This window comes from Paroedura picta, chromosome 8 (genome assembly GCF_049243985.1).
Source record: "Paroedura picta isolate Pp20150507F chromosome 8, Ppicta_v3.0, whole genome shotgun sequence".
In the NCBI taxonomy this organism is placed as follows: domain Eukaryota; kingdom Metazoa; phylum Chordata; class Lepidosauria; order Squamata; family Gekkonidae; genus Paroedura; species Paroedura picta.
Window position 1 is genome coordinate 73,980,718 of NC_135376.1, and position 14,845 is coordinate 73,995,562.

Genomic DNA, 14,845 nt, shown 5'->3' on the forward strand with positions numbered 1-14,845 from the left:
TTACCTCAGCTTCTGGGCCTTGTGGACTGTAATAGAAACCACCATCGCCCTCCACGACCACTTCACCATATTCATCATACATCCCAGAAGGAGACAACAATCGTCGACGACTTCCGTATTGAGGCAATTCGTACCTGGGAAAAAAGCCAGGTACAGACATTCTCTATGTTTGTATGCATGTAGATGGAGAGTGTTGACAAGCACACAGCCTTCTTTAGTAGTATAATGGTGGCCTTATTCTACAAATTCTATGCTTCCTGAATTTTGTTGCTACATGCATTTGTGCTTCAATTGGTTTAATTTCACACAACTTCTTGGTGCAACAAGATATATGGGTTTTCTTTCTGTTTTTTTTTCTTTTTTACCACAACACATTCTCTTCCAACAGCTAAACCCAATGAGATGCTGGAAGTCCTGTGCATATGCTTTCAAGGTGTTTTTTTTTAATTACTGAGATTGGGACAGGTATGTGAAGGGGGTGGGGTTTAAACTGTCCTCCTCCTGTGCTCTTTTGTCAACCTGAAATGGGCCTATGGAAATTCTGTTTGCCCTCTTGGGTCAAACATGCAAATACTAAAGAGGAGCTCAGACAAACATCCTAAAAAGTCTTTTGCCAAAGCCCCGTTAAATTTCAAACCATAATTTTAGTATCTTGGCACAAAGAATTTGGTCAAACCCTTAAGATCTGGATGTACACTTAATGCATATGTTTTGATAAGCTGTCTATAAGAATAATATTTTGTCAATATAAAGATGCAAGTATTTGGGATAGGACTTCAAAAGTTCTCACGTAACAGGAAATCAACAATATTTTCCCATCTGTTGATATCTCAGAGCATATTATAAATTCCTGTGTTCTTGTAACTTACAGAATGCTGTTCTGCTAACTTTTTAAAGATTCTGTGCTTGTTACATGTACAGAATTATTTAAATAAAGAACAATTAGTAGATTGAAGGAGAAGACAATACCAATGTAATATGCTGGGTTAAATCTAAAGGTTGAGTTTCATCTCTCTTGAAGTTTCATTACCTCTAGAGGTGACAAATAAACATTCTGGTGTTCACAACAATATTTAACAGCTTATTTCATAAGAACTGCACAACAGACTTTGGCCTGTTTCCTGGAAAGTATCTCCCCCCACCCCCCATGCCACACACCAAGTTTAAAAAAATTATGTGTGTCATCAAGTCCCAAAATGCTACTAGTCATACCCAAACTCTCAGCAAGAACTTGTTTGTGTATCATCACATTGCACATATTTCCACTGTTATAACGATACAGATCTCAGATGTGTGTAGGAAATACAGAAAAAATAATACCCATGTTCATAACTGTAGTAATCTTGTCCATAGTACTCTTGGCCAGGATCTATACCAGATTCCATAGAGAGCTCCTGTAAATCACAGTATAAAGAAATTTCACCAGAATATTAGGGAGGGAGGTAAAAGTTATGGGCTTGTGGCAATATCTTTCACAGGAATCAGGCTTTGAGTATGTACCTATCTGACACACACTTGTGTGACTTGGGCCAGGGACAGCAAGTATGAGATATAAGTGTGTGTACACTCAGCTTAGAGGCTAAAATTAATTAAGCGCATCACTGGGGAAGGGGGAGGGTAGACCATACTGAGTGAATGCACGATTCAGCCAGTTCATATACATACTCATTTGTGTGATGCTGAACTAACAAGTTTTGTTCACTACCACCTGAAGATATTATTGTATGTCTGGATGTCTAAACCCTGTCTTTCTTTCCCAAAGGTGAAACAATGCCAAATTTCAATTAACTTTCCAGTGATCAAGGATATTGTCCGTCCTTCCTTAATGGACGGATTATTAGAGCGGAAAGAATGTAAGTAATTATCATTCCAATCCTTGAGCATGGCTTATGACACTGCAACTAATTATATTATTTTGGACTAGAATGAAGTTTGGAAAGATTCTATGACAGTCTAGAAGCTAGACTAAAATTTGTAGAAATTTCAGTATTGCATACTGTAGATATGCAATAATTACACAATTGAGTCAGTGTGCTAAGCACATGAAGCTGTCTACAGTATTGTCAATTAAACTACAGTGAATAACTACAGTGTTTTTATTTTTTTTAAAAAAGAACAAAATATATATCTGCTTTCCTTCACTGATGAACCCAGATAGATGCTGAGAGCCAAGAGATCGGGTATCCGATCATATTCCACATGACTACTATGAAAGTTCTAGAATAGTGACAAGGAAAAAAAGGGGGTACCTCTGGTCGGAGGAGAGCAGGCCTTAGCAGTTGCTGTTGCTGATAAAGAAAATTGAAAAGGGAAAGAAGGTTAGGAAGAAGATTTAATTTAAAAAATGCAAGTCATTTACTTATGAAAAGGTTAAAAGGTAACCTTTAAACCATGTAACAACAGAATTTCTGCTTAGGCCTATAATGTATGAAATTTACTTCAGTGCTTCTTCAGAATTCACCTTTGTGTACTGAAGCTGTGGTTAAGTTTCAGTGAAAACTTTCTGCTGATGGAAATGAGGGCAATTTTTGCCGACTCCCTTCTCCAACTCTCCTCTCTTGCTGTCTCCAGTGTCCCCATGTGCAGGGAGGGGAATTTGGAGCTGCAGCGGGTGGGCACAGTCAGAGAAATCCCATTCTGCAGACAGAAATTGTTTCTGGCAGTGGAGATTTCCATCTGGCTTCTCTGAAGACAAAGGCCAAAGTAAGGGTCCCTGTTTCCTGTTCTGTGATCTGTGTTATGCAGTGCTTCTATGTCTGTAGGGACCAGACTTTCTAGCAGAAGATGGTTGCTTTCCATTGATAGTCAGAAAGTTTCTTATGAGACCCTTTGAATTCATTCTGAACAAATTTTCAGCTACGAAGCACTCAGAAACTATGTCACTGTTAAAAGGTGCCATGAGTACAGACTATAGCTTTCCCTTTCAAAATATGTGTCAGGGCTGACTGGGGGAGGATTAGAATATTGTTACGTAATTTGATGAGGAAAGAGTAATTTCATATACAAATGTGCCATTAGCTGCTGCTGTGACCAAGGATCTGACCCGAGTACAAAATCTATCTCATGGTACAGTTCTGGCAATCTGAGCTCAGTGTGGCCAGCCATCACACAAGAAAGGAAAATAGCCACCAACTGAGATAACGTTTAAGGAGCTTTCTCCCTGCTGGAAAAGGGATGTGTGTGGGAAACCGTGTCCATTGCGACGGCTCTTGTGGTCACCAAAAATTTTCTCTCCTAAAATGCTCAGCCTAGATTACATTTACATGACAGTTATTTTTGAAAATGCAGTGTGCCCAGAAAGTATAAATGTAAAGGTAAAGGTATCCCCTGTGCAAGCACCGGGTCATGTCTGACCCTTGGGGTGATGCCCTCCAGCGTTTTCATGGCAGACTCAATACGGGGTGGTTTGCCAGTGCCTTCCCCAGTCATTACCATTTACCCCCCAGCAAGCTGGATACTCAGAAAGTATACTAATTGATAAATACATATTCCATGATACAAGTAGAAAAAGACTTCCCCCTAACAGCCAGTAAAACAGATTAATGAACTAGAAAGTTCGGAGGATACCTGTTGGATCCAGCCCTGGTCTCCAGTTTCATTGATAATACAGGTTAGTTTTATAGTCAACAAGAACTTTTATCCATCTGCCTGATCAACAAGACAATATTACAAAAGCTATTCTAAAGAGAAGTCTCACAAATTAGAACTTGCTGCCAGAAAATGAACTTTGCTTTGCTTACCTCTTGCTGTGCGTAGCCTCGCCTGAAATTCAGGGGGGGGGGGAAACATTAATACAATTATTCAAGTTATAAATATCTATCTATCTCCACCAGCCCTAGTGTCTCAACAGAAGGCAGAATACTTCATGGTATAACTTAAAAGTAAAAGGTACTATGGCACATACCAATAAATTGTTATGAAGAATGGGAATGTTTTACAAATTTGTGGGAAGACTTCCCCCTCTCTTTGCTTCCTCAGCCAGAAGCTACAAGCTCCTGAGGGCACTTTTAGCCCACTATGTTTCACAGCACAGAAGATATCCAAATTCTATTGTTTAATCTCCATCTCACTTAGGATGGATGAGGGGTATAAAGGGGGATTAAAAAGCTTTAATGTGTGGTTGGCTCTTGAGTGCCTCCATTGAAAACAATAATCAACACTGAAAGAATGGTTGTTATGGCAACCATGTGTGAATAGGCTATTAATATCTCTTCATGACAGATTCTGACTTGGGAAACTAGTGCACGAGTATTGTGAATATGTATATCATCTGGCACAGGGTAACTATTCACATCCTAAGCCACAGCTCCTTCAGCACATTAATTCCCCATCTACTCCCTCCTCCGGTGGGATTCAGTGCAGTTCATGTGGCATTTCCATCTGGGCATGGGATTATCTGTCACGCTCTTCCCAAAAAAAGTCATTTAAGAAAATCAGAGAACCTTCAAGAGATATTATATTTTGTTACATTACAAAAAGCTGCAATGAAAATGGAATTGTTTTAGTGCAGATGTGGGAGCTGTGGGACAGGTCTGTGGATATGAGTGGACCTATGTTAAGATGATCTGTGGCTGCCACCACAGCTCAGTGGAGAGTAACTTTCCCTGCTAAAATATTTGCAGCAATTTGAAGTCTGCATGCAACTTGTATATAAACAGATTCTCATTATTTCACCTTGTAAGGTTTTGACTGTAAGATTCTACTAATTCACACTTATAACATATGAACATGTTTCAAAGATTATTCCCTGGGGGGGGGGACAGAATATGTATGTCACACATTCTTTCCCTATGAACAGTTGTTTCACATTCCCCCGAAGTTTTTTTTTTTAATACATAAAAAAGGACATTCCAAAGTTCTTGGGCTTACTTGCGCAGTTGGTCCAGAGTTTGAGTCTTGAGTGTCTTCTATATGCTGATGACATCCATTTATATCTGCTGATGGATGACCATCTGTTGACACCTCCAGATTCTCTGGCCAGAGGTCTGGAGGCTGTGGTGGGATGGTTCCAGCAGAGTCAGCAGAGGCTGAATCCAATCAAGACAAAGATCTTCTGGCTGGGTCAAAAAGTCCCAGGTGAGATAGTGCTACTTCTGGCCTTTGATGGGTTCCAATTAACAGTCTCAGAGACTGTCAGGCATCTGGGTGTTTGGATGCCTCCTTTTCCATGGAGGCCCAGATCACAAATGTCGCATGCTGGGCATTCTATCACTTTCACAAAACATGACAACTGGCACCATATCTATCAGCATCCAACTTAGCTACAGAGGTCCATGCAACAGTCACCTCCAGGCTAGATTTTTGTAACTCACTCTGCCCAGGGTTACCCTGGAGACTGCTCCAAAAACTCCAATTGGTCCAAAATGTAGTGGCTTGGGTCTTAACTGGGACCTTATGGAGAGTGCACATCCAATCAGTGGTCTCCCAACTGCACTGGCTCCAGATTGGAGACTGGATCTGATTCAATTTTTTCATTACAACCCGTAAAGCCCTAACTGGTCTGGGACCCTCATATATACGGGATCCACGACATCCTCCCAAGAACACTACAGTCTAGTGACCAGAACCTGCTTAGAGTCCCCAACCCTAAAGAAATAAAATTTACTTCAGACAGGGCCAGGGCCTTCTCAGTTCTGGCCCCAGCCTGGTGGAATGCTCTGACAAAAGAGATGAGAGTCCTGCAGCACCCTAAGTAGTTCTGCAGGGCTTGCAAGACAGAGCTGTTCTGCCAGGTTTATGGTTGAGTTAGGAAGAGTCCATCAAAACTGCCAGCCTCCCTAACCTAGAACCCACCCTAGTAGAACATCACTGGGATGATACATATGTTCCCTTGAATTATTATATTTAGGTAATTTAATGATTTTTAATGTTTTTAATTATTTTATTAATTATTATGTATTTTTGTGGTTGTAACCTTGTAAGCTGCACTGAGTCTTTGGGGAATAAATGATAAATCATGATAATAACATTGAATTAGTCACAAACACTAGGAAAATAGATGGAACATGAAGTAGAAACTTGCAGTAGTAGAACTTCAACCTGGAGACACAGACTTTAAACTAACCAAATGAATGAGAGACTAAGAGAAGAATCCCAGGCAGGTCTACTTGAATCTTACTCAATTTAATGGGGTGAACTCCCATGAATATGTTCCTTTGATGATACTGTAAGCCTGTGATCCTTGGCACAGTTACCTAGAAGAAACAGCGCCATGCAGTAAGTTTCCCTCCCATCTACTCCCTGGCTTCCCAAGAACCTGGGCTCATTCTACATATTGAATAAATGCAGTCACTATTTACCTGCAAGGCCTGCATATTGTGGCAGTGAGGGACCCCGTACCCTAGGAAGATGTACCAGCCAAAGGTAAAGGGGGCAGGTCTATGACCCTCAGCAAGCCCTGCATGCAGGCAGCTGCAGACATGCAGGAGGTATGATGAGGAGGGAGAAGGCTGGGCTGGACAGGGACCCCTTTAAAGGGGCCCATGCCACAGCCTGTGGCCTCTTTTCCCCCTCCCAGCTGGCAAGGAAGCTTCCCACCCAGTACACCCTTTTCCTCATATTTTGTTAACATGTTATGCTGGTTGGTTCAATTCATTATATAATCACAGCTGGTGGTCTGGGACATGTGGGCAGATCCTCTGGGTGGGGGCGGCTATACTTACATGCCAGCCTTCCCATTTGAGGGGCCTCCATAAGAAACTGCGTAGATGTGAAGCTGCACCCCCAAGAGAAGGCCTGCCAGCTTGCATTTCTGGGTGGCAAGGGAACCCAGTGGAGGCTGACATACACTGGGTTTTCAAACAGGATGCCACCTCCAATTGCCACAGCAGGCCGGGGGGGGGGGGCGATGACAAGGATCAAGGCAGGTGCTGTCAGATTGTTGTGGTCATGTTCTGCTGGCTGTGGGATTGCCTTGTGGTCAGCTGGCCACAAGAGGGCAGGATCCACCAATGCGGTGCATACGCTCAGTTACCTTAATAAAGTTGAACAGTATGTGGGTCTTCCTTCAGCCATGGGAACACGTCCACCCTGCCATGCAATACCCTTTAGAAATAGGTTTTTCTGTTTTGCCCAAGAAAATCCAGCTGCAAAAGCACACTGAAAGTGTATTATCCAACATATATGGACTGAGCCCTTGTCTGCTCTGAGCCTACAAGTGGAGTTTTGGTTGTGCTGCACAGAAGATGAGGGAACGGGGAAAACGTGATGGAGGAAGAGTGGTTGCAGCAGCTGTTAATTCTACATCTTGGATTTTAAACACAGACAGCCCATCAGCAGGTGGCATCTTGGCAAGGTTTCAACTCAGATGTGCACCTCTGATGCCAACAGGATATGTCCCCAATAAAAGCCCACAGGGTTACCAGCATGAGCAGTTCATGATATACTTTGTATCATTGATTTTAGTCAGATTTTAAGAGCGCTTAACTCTCTCCGGACTGTACCTTTCATGTTTTCCATGTTATTCAGAACTTCTATTTATATCCTGACACAGACATAAGGAAGGCTTGAGAGAGAGTTAAGTGCACAAAATCACCATTTAAACTGAGCTAGACACAAGACAGCTGTTAAAGGGAATGGTAGAAGGGAAAATAAAAAAGACAATACTGTGAAAGATAATGGTCATATTTAATATTTAATGCTGCCATCTGCAAAGTTTTACTATTAACATTCTGTCTGTGCAGTTGGTTATCAGAAGTAAATTGCTGCTGTTGCTCACATGATAGGAAAGTGATGAACAACTGAAATGAATATTTATCATCAAAAATATCTTTTGACTTTTTGAAGTCGACTGAAGCTGTGCAAATTCTCGTATCTTTTTTTCCTGAAGTATGTATTATGTGATGAGTCACCTCATGTCTTATAATCCTGGCTTTTGTCATAAGGAAGGGGCAATTTCATTCATTCATTCATTCATTCATTCATTCATTCATTCATTCATTCATTCATTCATTCAAATTTATGTTTGGATGTATCACTTTTTAAAAAAATAGCAGACTCTGGCTCTGCAGCCTCCCCCATCAACAGGCCCCATGCTTCAACAAGAGGGAAAAGATGTACAGTGCCTGAATATTCAGATGTCAAGGGGGAGGGGCAGGATCTTCCAGCCCTAGCCTGGACCAAATGCCTGGTGGAAGTGTGATAGTTCCAACAGGGCCCTCAGCTTTTTCCTCTTGTAGATAGAAATGAGTGGGAAAGAGAAGAGAATGTTTACAACTCATTTTACAGCATCTCCCTGGTCACTTTTTCCTCAACTGGAGATTCATGCCCAAATTTACAAGAAATCTCCATCTTGGAGAAAATAGCTGAGGAAATGGGATGAGGTATCTTTAACACATCCCACTTTCTCCTGAATTTTCACTAAGGCCGGTCACCCATTTCCAATGATATTTTGCAAAGAAGTGCCCTTTAGGTTTCAAGGCACAATGTAAGAATGTGTGTAATTCTTTTCATAGTCTCCCAAAATGGTAACGTAGTGATCCAGAGAAAACTGTGCACACACAGGTATGCTTGGAAATGAACACAGCAGGTTGGAGCCAGTCTAAATGTTACATTGGCTAATTGGGCAAGTCAAAAAAATTAAATACTTAGGTTCACTGGTGCAAGAAAAGAAAGTGTCATCTACTACTGAAGTCCACAATAGGATTGGCCAAGCAACATCAGCATTTGCCACACTCAAATGGTGCCTCTGGAAGAAGATGAACATCTCTCTCAATACCAAAGTTCTTCTCTTCCAGACACCAATCCTGCCAATCCTCCTATATGGATCAGAATCATGGAGTTTACTAAAACCTGACATAAACAAACTCGGCAGATTCTGGGTGTCTCTCTGTGAACATAATCAAACTGAGACAATTCAGACAAAATGTGACAACCAGCTGCAAATTAAAGAACAAATCCAAAAAGCAGACTGCAATGGTTTGGCCATATCTGCAGAATGAATGCCAGCAGACTGCCTCATAAACTCATCTGGCGAGAACGACCAACTGAATGGAAGATCCAACAACTGGTGCCAAAGAAAACATGGCTTAAACAGATCGAGGAAGACCTTAGAAACCAGTGATTGACTATCCATAGGGCCAAAACTACTGTCACCAATCGCCAAGAGTGGAAACATGTTATAAACAAAGCAAAAAAAAAAAAATCCAGTGGCACCTACAGCAGCGTACTGGCTGAGAGGACAGCCTGCTCCGCCAATCGCCAGCTAAAGGATAAAAAGATTTGCTAAACTTTTTAGCCTTTCTCCTCCCACTGTGGCCCAATGATCTCTATAAAATGCTGCTCTTGAAGGACAGGACAACCTGAGGAATGTCAAAGGAAGAGGGAATCAGCAAGAATTGGCAATTTAGTCTGAATAAAATCCAGAGAATAGCTAATTTTTTATGTGGGACACATCTTCTGGTGCACCTCTTCAAATGGAAATGTAAATGGATGTGATGTCTGTTGTCCTGTCCACAAAGTGTGCCAGAAGATGAGGAGGGCCCAGCCAGTGGCCCTGCCAGACCTCGGGGACTGGGCAGCTGCTGCATGACTTGCGGCTTCAGTTGCCCTGTCCCCAAGGTGTTAGCAGCGGCTGCACTGGCCCCAGGGGTCTAGGCAACTGCTGGACAACCCGTGGAGGCTGTGGCAATGGTGGAGGAGCAGGTAAGCAGGAGGGGGAGGGGGAAAGGAAAGGGAGTATGTGTGTGTGTATACATGTATATGTGCATTTGTTTGCTTGCTTAGCGGGAGGTAGGTTGGGAAACCAATTGGTGTAGGGGGAAATGGGGGAGAAGGTGTCTCTATCTGTGTGTGTTTGCGAGTGAGGGAGGGGAGAGGAAGCAAGGAGGAAGTTGGAAAACCAACAGGTAAAGGGAGAAATGGGGGAGGGAGGAAAAGGAGTCTCTGTATGTCTCTCTGTGTGTTTGCGAGGTAGGGCAGGGGCCCTGACCAAATCGCTCCAGAGCAGGTACGTATCCCACATACCTTCTGAGAATCAGAAAGCTATGTGGGCTTTGGGTCTCAGGAGAAATCTCCAGTGACAATATGTATCACCAAACCACAGTATGTATTACTGAAAATGTAAACATTCTTTACAAAGTAATGTACTTGTTTTAGTAAATAAGATGAAGTTTTGGAAATGACTGCCATAGATTTTTATCTGGGTCTTAGAGACAAAGTGGGATATAAATCCATAAACAAATATCTTATTTAGAAAAGGCCCATTTTATTCCTCAATCAGAGCTAAATTTCTTAACTCTCTGCTGTGTAAAAGAGAACTGCATTCGGATGAACGTAAGATTCAGTTTCTTTTGACATCCCAGAACCCTGATATAATTGAACCAGTTGCAAAGTTTTTATATCTTGCCATGAGAGATCGTGAATGCATTTTGTCCTACTCTAAAGCATGATCTCTGCCTTTGTTTTGCACTTTCCCTCTTTATATTGTACTTTTATATGCTATTAAAGGCTTGTTGTTGTTATTTAGAAAAGACAGATAACTTCATACTCAGCTTTAGTTCTTAAACCTTGTTGTTGTGAATGGTTTCTTCATAATGTGCAAACCAGAGAGAACTTCTAGTAGCTGGAGGAAGAATAGTAGAAATACCTCTTGCCTTGATGTCAATCTTATAAAAACATCTTTCAACTTAAAAACAACAGTGCATTTTATTTATTTATTTACTTTCAAGTTTTTATACTGCCACTCTCCTTTCGAACTCGCGGCGGTTCACAATAAAACAATAAAAACCAGTACAACCCCCTAAAAAAACCCTTAAAAACATTAAACAATAAACGTTGAACATTACAGATGGTGTTGCAAGAATTCTAACCCCCACCCACTGTCCAACTAGGGGTCAAGAGCTCTCTTTCACTGGGAGTGGGGGTCCTGATTTAACCAACGCTAAGGGATCTGCTGATGGTAACTCTGGGACCCACCATGGTCTCAACCATATGCCTGGTGGAAGAGTTCTGTCTTACAGGCCCCACAGAAAGCCGACAAATCTGACAGGGCCCATAGCTCTTCGGGGAACTCATTCCACCAGGTTGAGGCCAGGGCCAAAAATACCCTGGCCCAGTTTGAGGCCAGGCAATTATCCTGGGGCCCCGGGACAGCCAGCAAATTCATACCCACAGAGCAAAGTGCCCTATGGTGGGCAATAGGAGATAAGCAGTCCTGCAGATAAGTAGGGCCCAAACCGTGTACAGCCTTAAAGGTTAGAATCAATAACAATGTGGGGGGTTTTGCATGAGAGCTCACGTTTTCCTACAGTCTATATCAGCCCTTTAAACATGCATGCTTAATGTCATTCACACTCAATTGTTCAGTCACAGCCAAAGAACATAAGAAGAACCCTGCCGGATCAAACCAGGGGTCTATCTTGTCCAGGATCCTGTTTCACACAGATGCCAACCAGTTGCCTTGGAGAGTCAAGGCACGGAGGCCAAGCTTTTCCTGCCGGTGCCGGAATTCAAAGATTTGCTACCCATGTATTTGGAGACTCCATATTCTCATCACTGATTGATCTATCCATCCATAATTTTACAGCTTCCCTCTGCTATAGGAGTAACCCCCAGAACCAGAATTTGGTGGGAATTTCTGGCTGCCAAAGGAGGAGAGATATGTGGAAGTCATGACTAGTAGGCAGAAATCTTTGCACCTGTATAAAGATGCCATTGGATTTATTCCATTATAAACTCCAGCCCTGGGAACTGCTGTTCAGGATCTCACCTTTCTATAATACCCTAGTTTTTTTTACAGTGCACTCTCTCTGTAGTTTCCCCCTCCAATACATGGCAAACATTAAAAGGCATTTAATTCAAGTTATCTCTCAAACTCTTTCTCTCATGCTGGGATGTATCTGGATGCCACAAACTACCCATAAGGAGTGAGGGGTAAAAATGTGTTCTCAACCAAAAATGGGAAATAAGAGGATCTTTTGCAAATAGGGTTTGATTTTTTTAAAATGCTCAGAGCGGATTTGGGAGGTCTGAACCGATGAGACTACAGAGCTAGCACTGCCTGTGTACTTGCTGCTGGACCTTTGTCATGACAGCTCTGCTTGACAGGTTATCCCCATGACACAGTAAGAGCACATTCACACATGCTCAATACAATTTCACTCCATTTCACAGCTAAATCCAGTTGCAAAGTGCACTGGAAGTGGATTGAAAGGATGCTCTGTAGTGTATGTCAAAGCACCCTAAGTCTACTCTGCTGCAAAGGTGTCCATTCAAGACTTTTCATTGTCAGGGGAAGGGAGAATGCAAACCAGTGCACAACAGTGCTTGATAGCACAGTCATAAGACTTACAAAGGCAGTCAGCTACATCACCACTGACATTCTGAAATAACATGGTACATTTTTTTTTAAGTACAGATTTATTAACTCCTTGTCCATAGGACTGCTGTGACTGGTCTAAATGTACTTTATTCTGTGAGAGCTCTAAAATATTCCACCTCAGTTAAAGCAAGAAAAGAAAATGGATCACCATTGTCCCCTACCCATTCAGCTATTATTGTGAATCACAACATGCACTGGACCTGAAATCAAGTCCACCTTGAACGGGGAACTTTATTAGGCACAGAACGCTTCTAATGTGTCAGCAGAATGCAAAGGATGAAGTCTGCAGAGCTTGGCTCTGGGACAAAACAGAATCTATCTTCAGCAGTTTTTGATTGCGCCATCCATACTTGTCCCAAGCATGCTGGAGAAAAAAGCCAGCCGGATTTCTAGACCTTTAACTAAAACATGGTTGTAATTACTTGTCCTCGTGTGGCTGATAACATTCATGCAACAAACTAGTTTTAGGCTTTTCAAGTTTATTCCCTATATCTAGAGCCATTCCGCACCGAGATCCATGTAGCAAATTGTTTGCTGAATGAAAAATCGCCATTTTAAATAATGGAATTCGGCGTAACGCATACCTGCCTTTGTAGTGGAATCCAGTTGCGTTTCTATCGTTTCCCACAGGGTTCCGGTCTCTGCAAAAATTGCTATTCAGGAAGAGCTATTGCTAAGCTGTGTCCCGCCCCTGGCCGTCAAGCAGCAAATGGGCGGCCGTTATCATGCTCCCAAACAGCCCCTTTCCCTTTAAGGAAGGTTTAAAAAAAAAACACACGTTGCAACGAATATGCATTGATTCATTGCAACGGAGAGACCCATCCAGCTAGCAGGTGGTGTTTGAGCTGCCGTTTCATCGTTGCCACGCTCCCCCGAGTGAAAAAAAAATCCCCCCCTCACGGGCACGATTTTCGGCCGAAAACAGCGTGAAAAATAAAGTGAAAATAAACCAGCAAACGGGCCTCTGCGATGCTTGTGCTTGGTGACTTTAAACAGAGGGGCTGCAGCCAGGGAAGCCTCGCTGGGTAAACGAAGGCTCGCTGGTGCGTTGATCTCCGCTCGCTCGGAGAGAAAAAAATGGCGATCGCTTCGCCGGAAGATCAGAGGAGAGAGCCAGGGGGAGGGACTTTGCAGAAACCGCAACAATGGTAATGCACAGAACTTTCCCGCTAGTGTTGCAGATTGGTTGCAGGAGTGTAGCGCTTTCCGGAGGGTGAATCCACTTTTTGGGATTTCCCTGAAAGCGCTACAACGAAACGCTTTTTGCAGATCGGTTTTAGGAGTGTTGCAGATTGTCAACGACGTTGTGCATAATGGCAAAACTGTAGCAATTTCAATTAGTAACCATTGTGCTATTTTGGACGAATGCGGAATGGCCCCTAGTTTTGGTAGAGTCCCCTCAAAATAAACCCTCTTAAATATCTATCTGAACACTTAAAAAATTTTTAAACCAAATAAATGAGAACTTAGGTGACTTGTACTTTTAGCCAAACTTTTTTGTTGACTTACTGGTACAAAGGGCAAACTAGCTAAATCAACAAAAATCAAGATTTAGTTAATAAGTTTTATTCACAGTAGTGCTAGTTATACTCCTACTAAATCTAGGTCACACACAAATAGCCTATGTACACTTAACTAGTAGTAAAGCCTGTTGCGTTTTGTAATACAACATGTGCTTGATCATGGTTTGGTGTGGGTTTAGTGCCTCACTTGGAAGCTGGCAATCCTAAAAGGAGGTCTCTCTGTGCACAGCAGTCTTGACCCTAGTCAGATTTATGCACACCTAGGAAGTGTGGAATTCCAGAACATGAACCTATTCCTATCTAGCAACCTCTGCAATGTTTTTTTGATCTGAAATAGGTAAGGGGGTGCTAGGTGGCTGCAGGGACATTACACACTGTTGAGGCCCCACTTCCAAACCTTAAGGAATATGTTCAGACCAGGGACAGCCAACCTCCTGGTGGGGCCTGGAGAGCTCCTGGGATTGCTACTCATCTCCAGACTATAAAGATCAGCTCCCCAGGATAAAATGGCTGCTCTGGAGGAGTGACTCTGTAGCACTGTACCCCACTGAGCTTTAGGGATGCCAGCCTCCTGGTGGGGTCTGAGGATCCCTTTTAAGTATAGCTCTTCTCCAGGCAGTTAGGGAAAACTCTCTCCCCTCACATGCACCTCCTTCAAAAGGAATGCACATTGGCCCTGGGGGAGGGGAGATTCCACCAATAGGACTCGTTGGAACCTTCAGCATGTTGTCAGAAGTATGAATCACTTTTTATGTATATAGATAGATATTCTGGTTTCTCTTCAGATTGCACTTATTAAAACCTTCTTTTCCATCTTCATCATTAAAACTATGTTGTTAGATTTAAAGGAATGCAAACATTGTCAAAAGCAATATGCTGAGTAAAGTATCCTACACTATGGAAAAATACCATTCTTTAACAGGAAGAGGGTTTTATATATGTAAAAATGTTTTGTTTTTATTTTTTTAAACATAAAATAGATTAGAAAAGGGAAGATAAATCT

The 14,845-nt window shown here is 42.3% G+C and overlaps 1 protein-coding gene across 9 annotated transcripts in view; it reads right to left on the minus strand.

Moving 5' to 3' along the window:
• The window catches only part of PCDH15 (protocadherin related 15), an 886,705-nt gene that overhangs the window by 5,727 nt on the left and 866,133 nt on the right, over positions 1–14,845 (minus strand). For 8 of the 9 annotated variants that reach the window (XM_077350402.1, XM_077350403.1, XM_077350405.1 and 5 more), the window contains 4 exons: positions 3,741–3,762; positions 2,250–2,288; positions 1,321–1,394; positions 5–134 (listed from right to left, as the gene is read on the minus strand). In XM_077350402.1, the coding sequence (XP_077206517.1) occupies positions 5–134; positions 1,321–1,394; positions 2,250–2,288; positions 3,741–3,762 (265 nt within the window). The remainder of the gene's footprint in view (positions 1–4; positions 135–1,320; positions 1,395–2,249; positions 2,289–3,740; positions 3,763–14,845) is intronic. The other variant, XM_077350407.1, reaches the window with a different exon arrangement.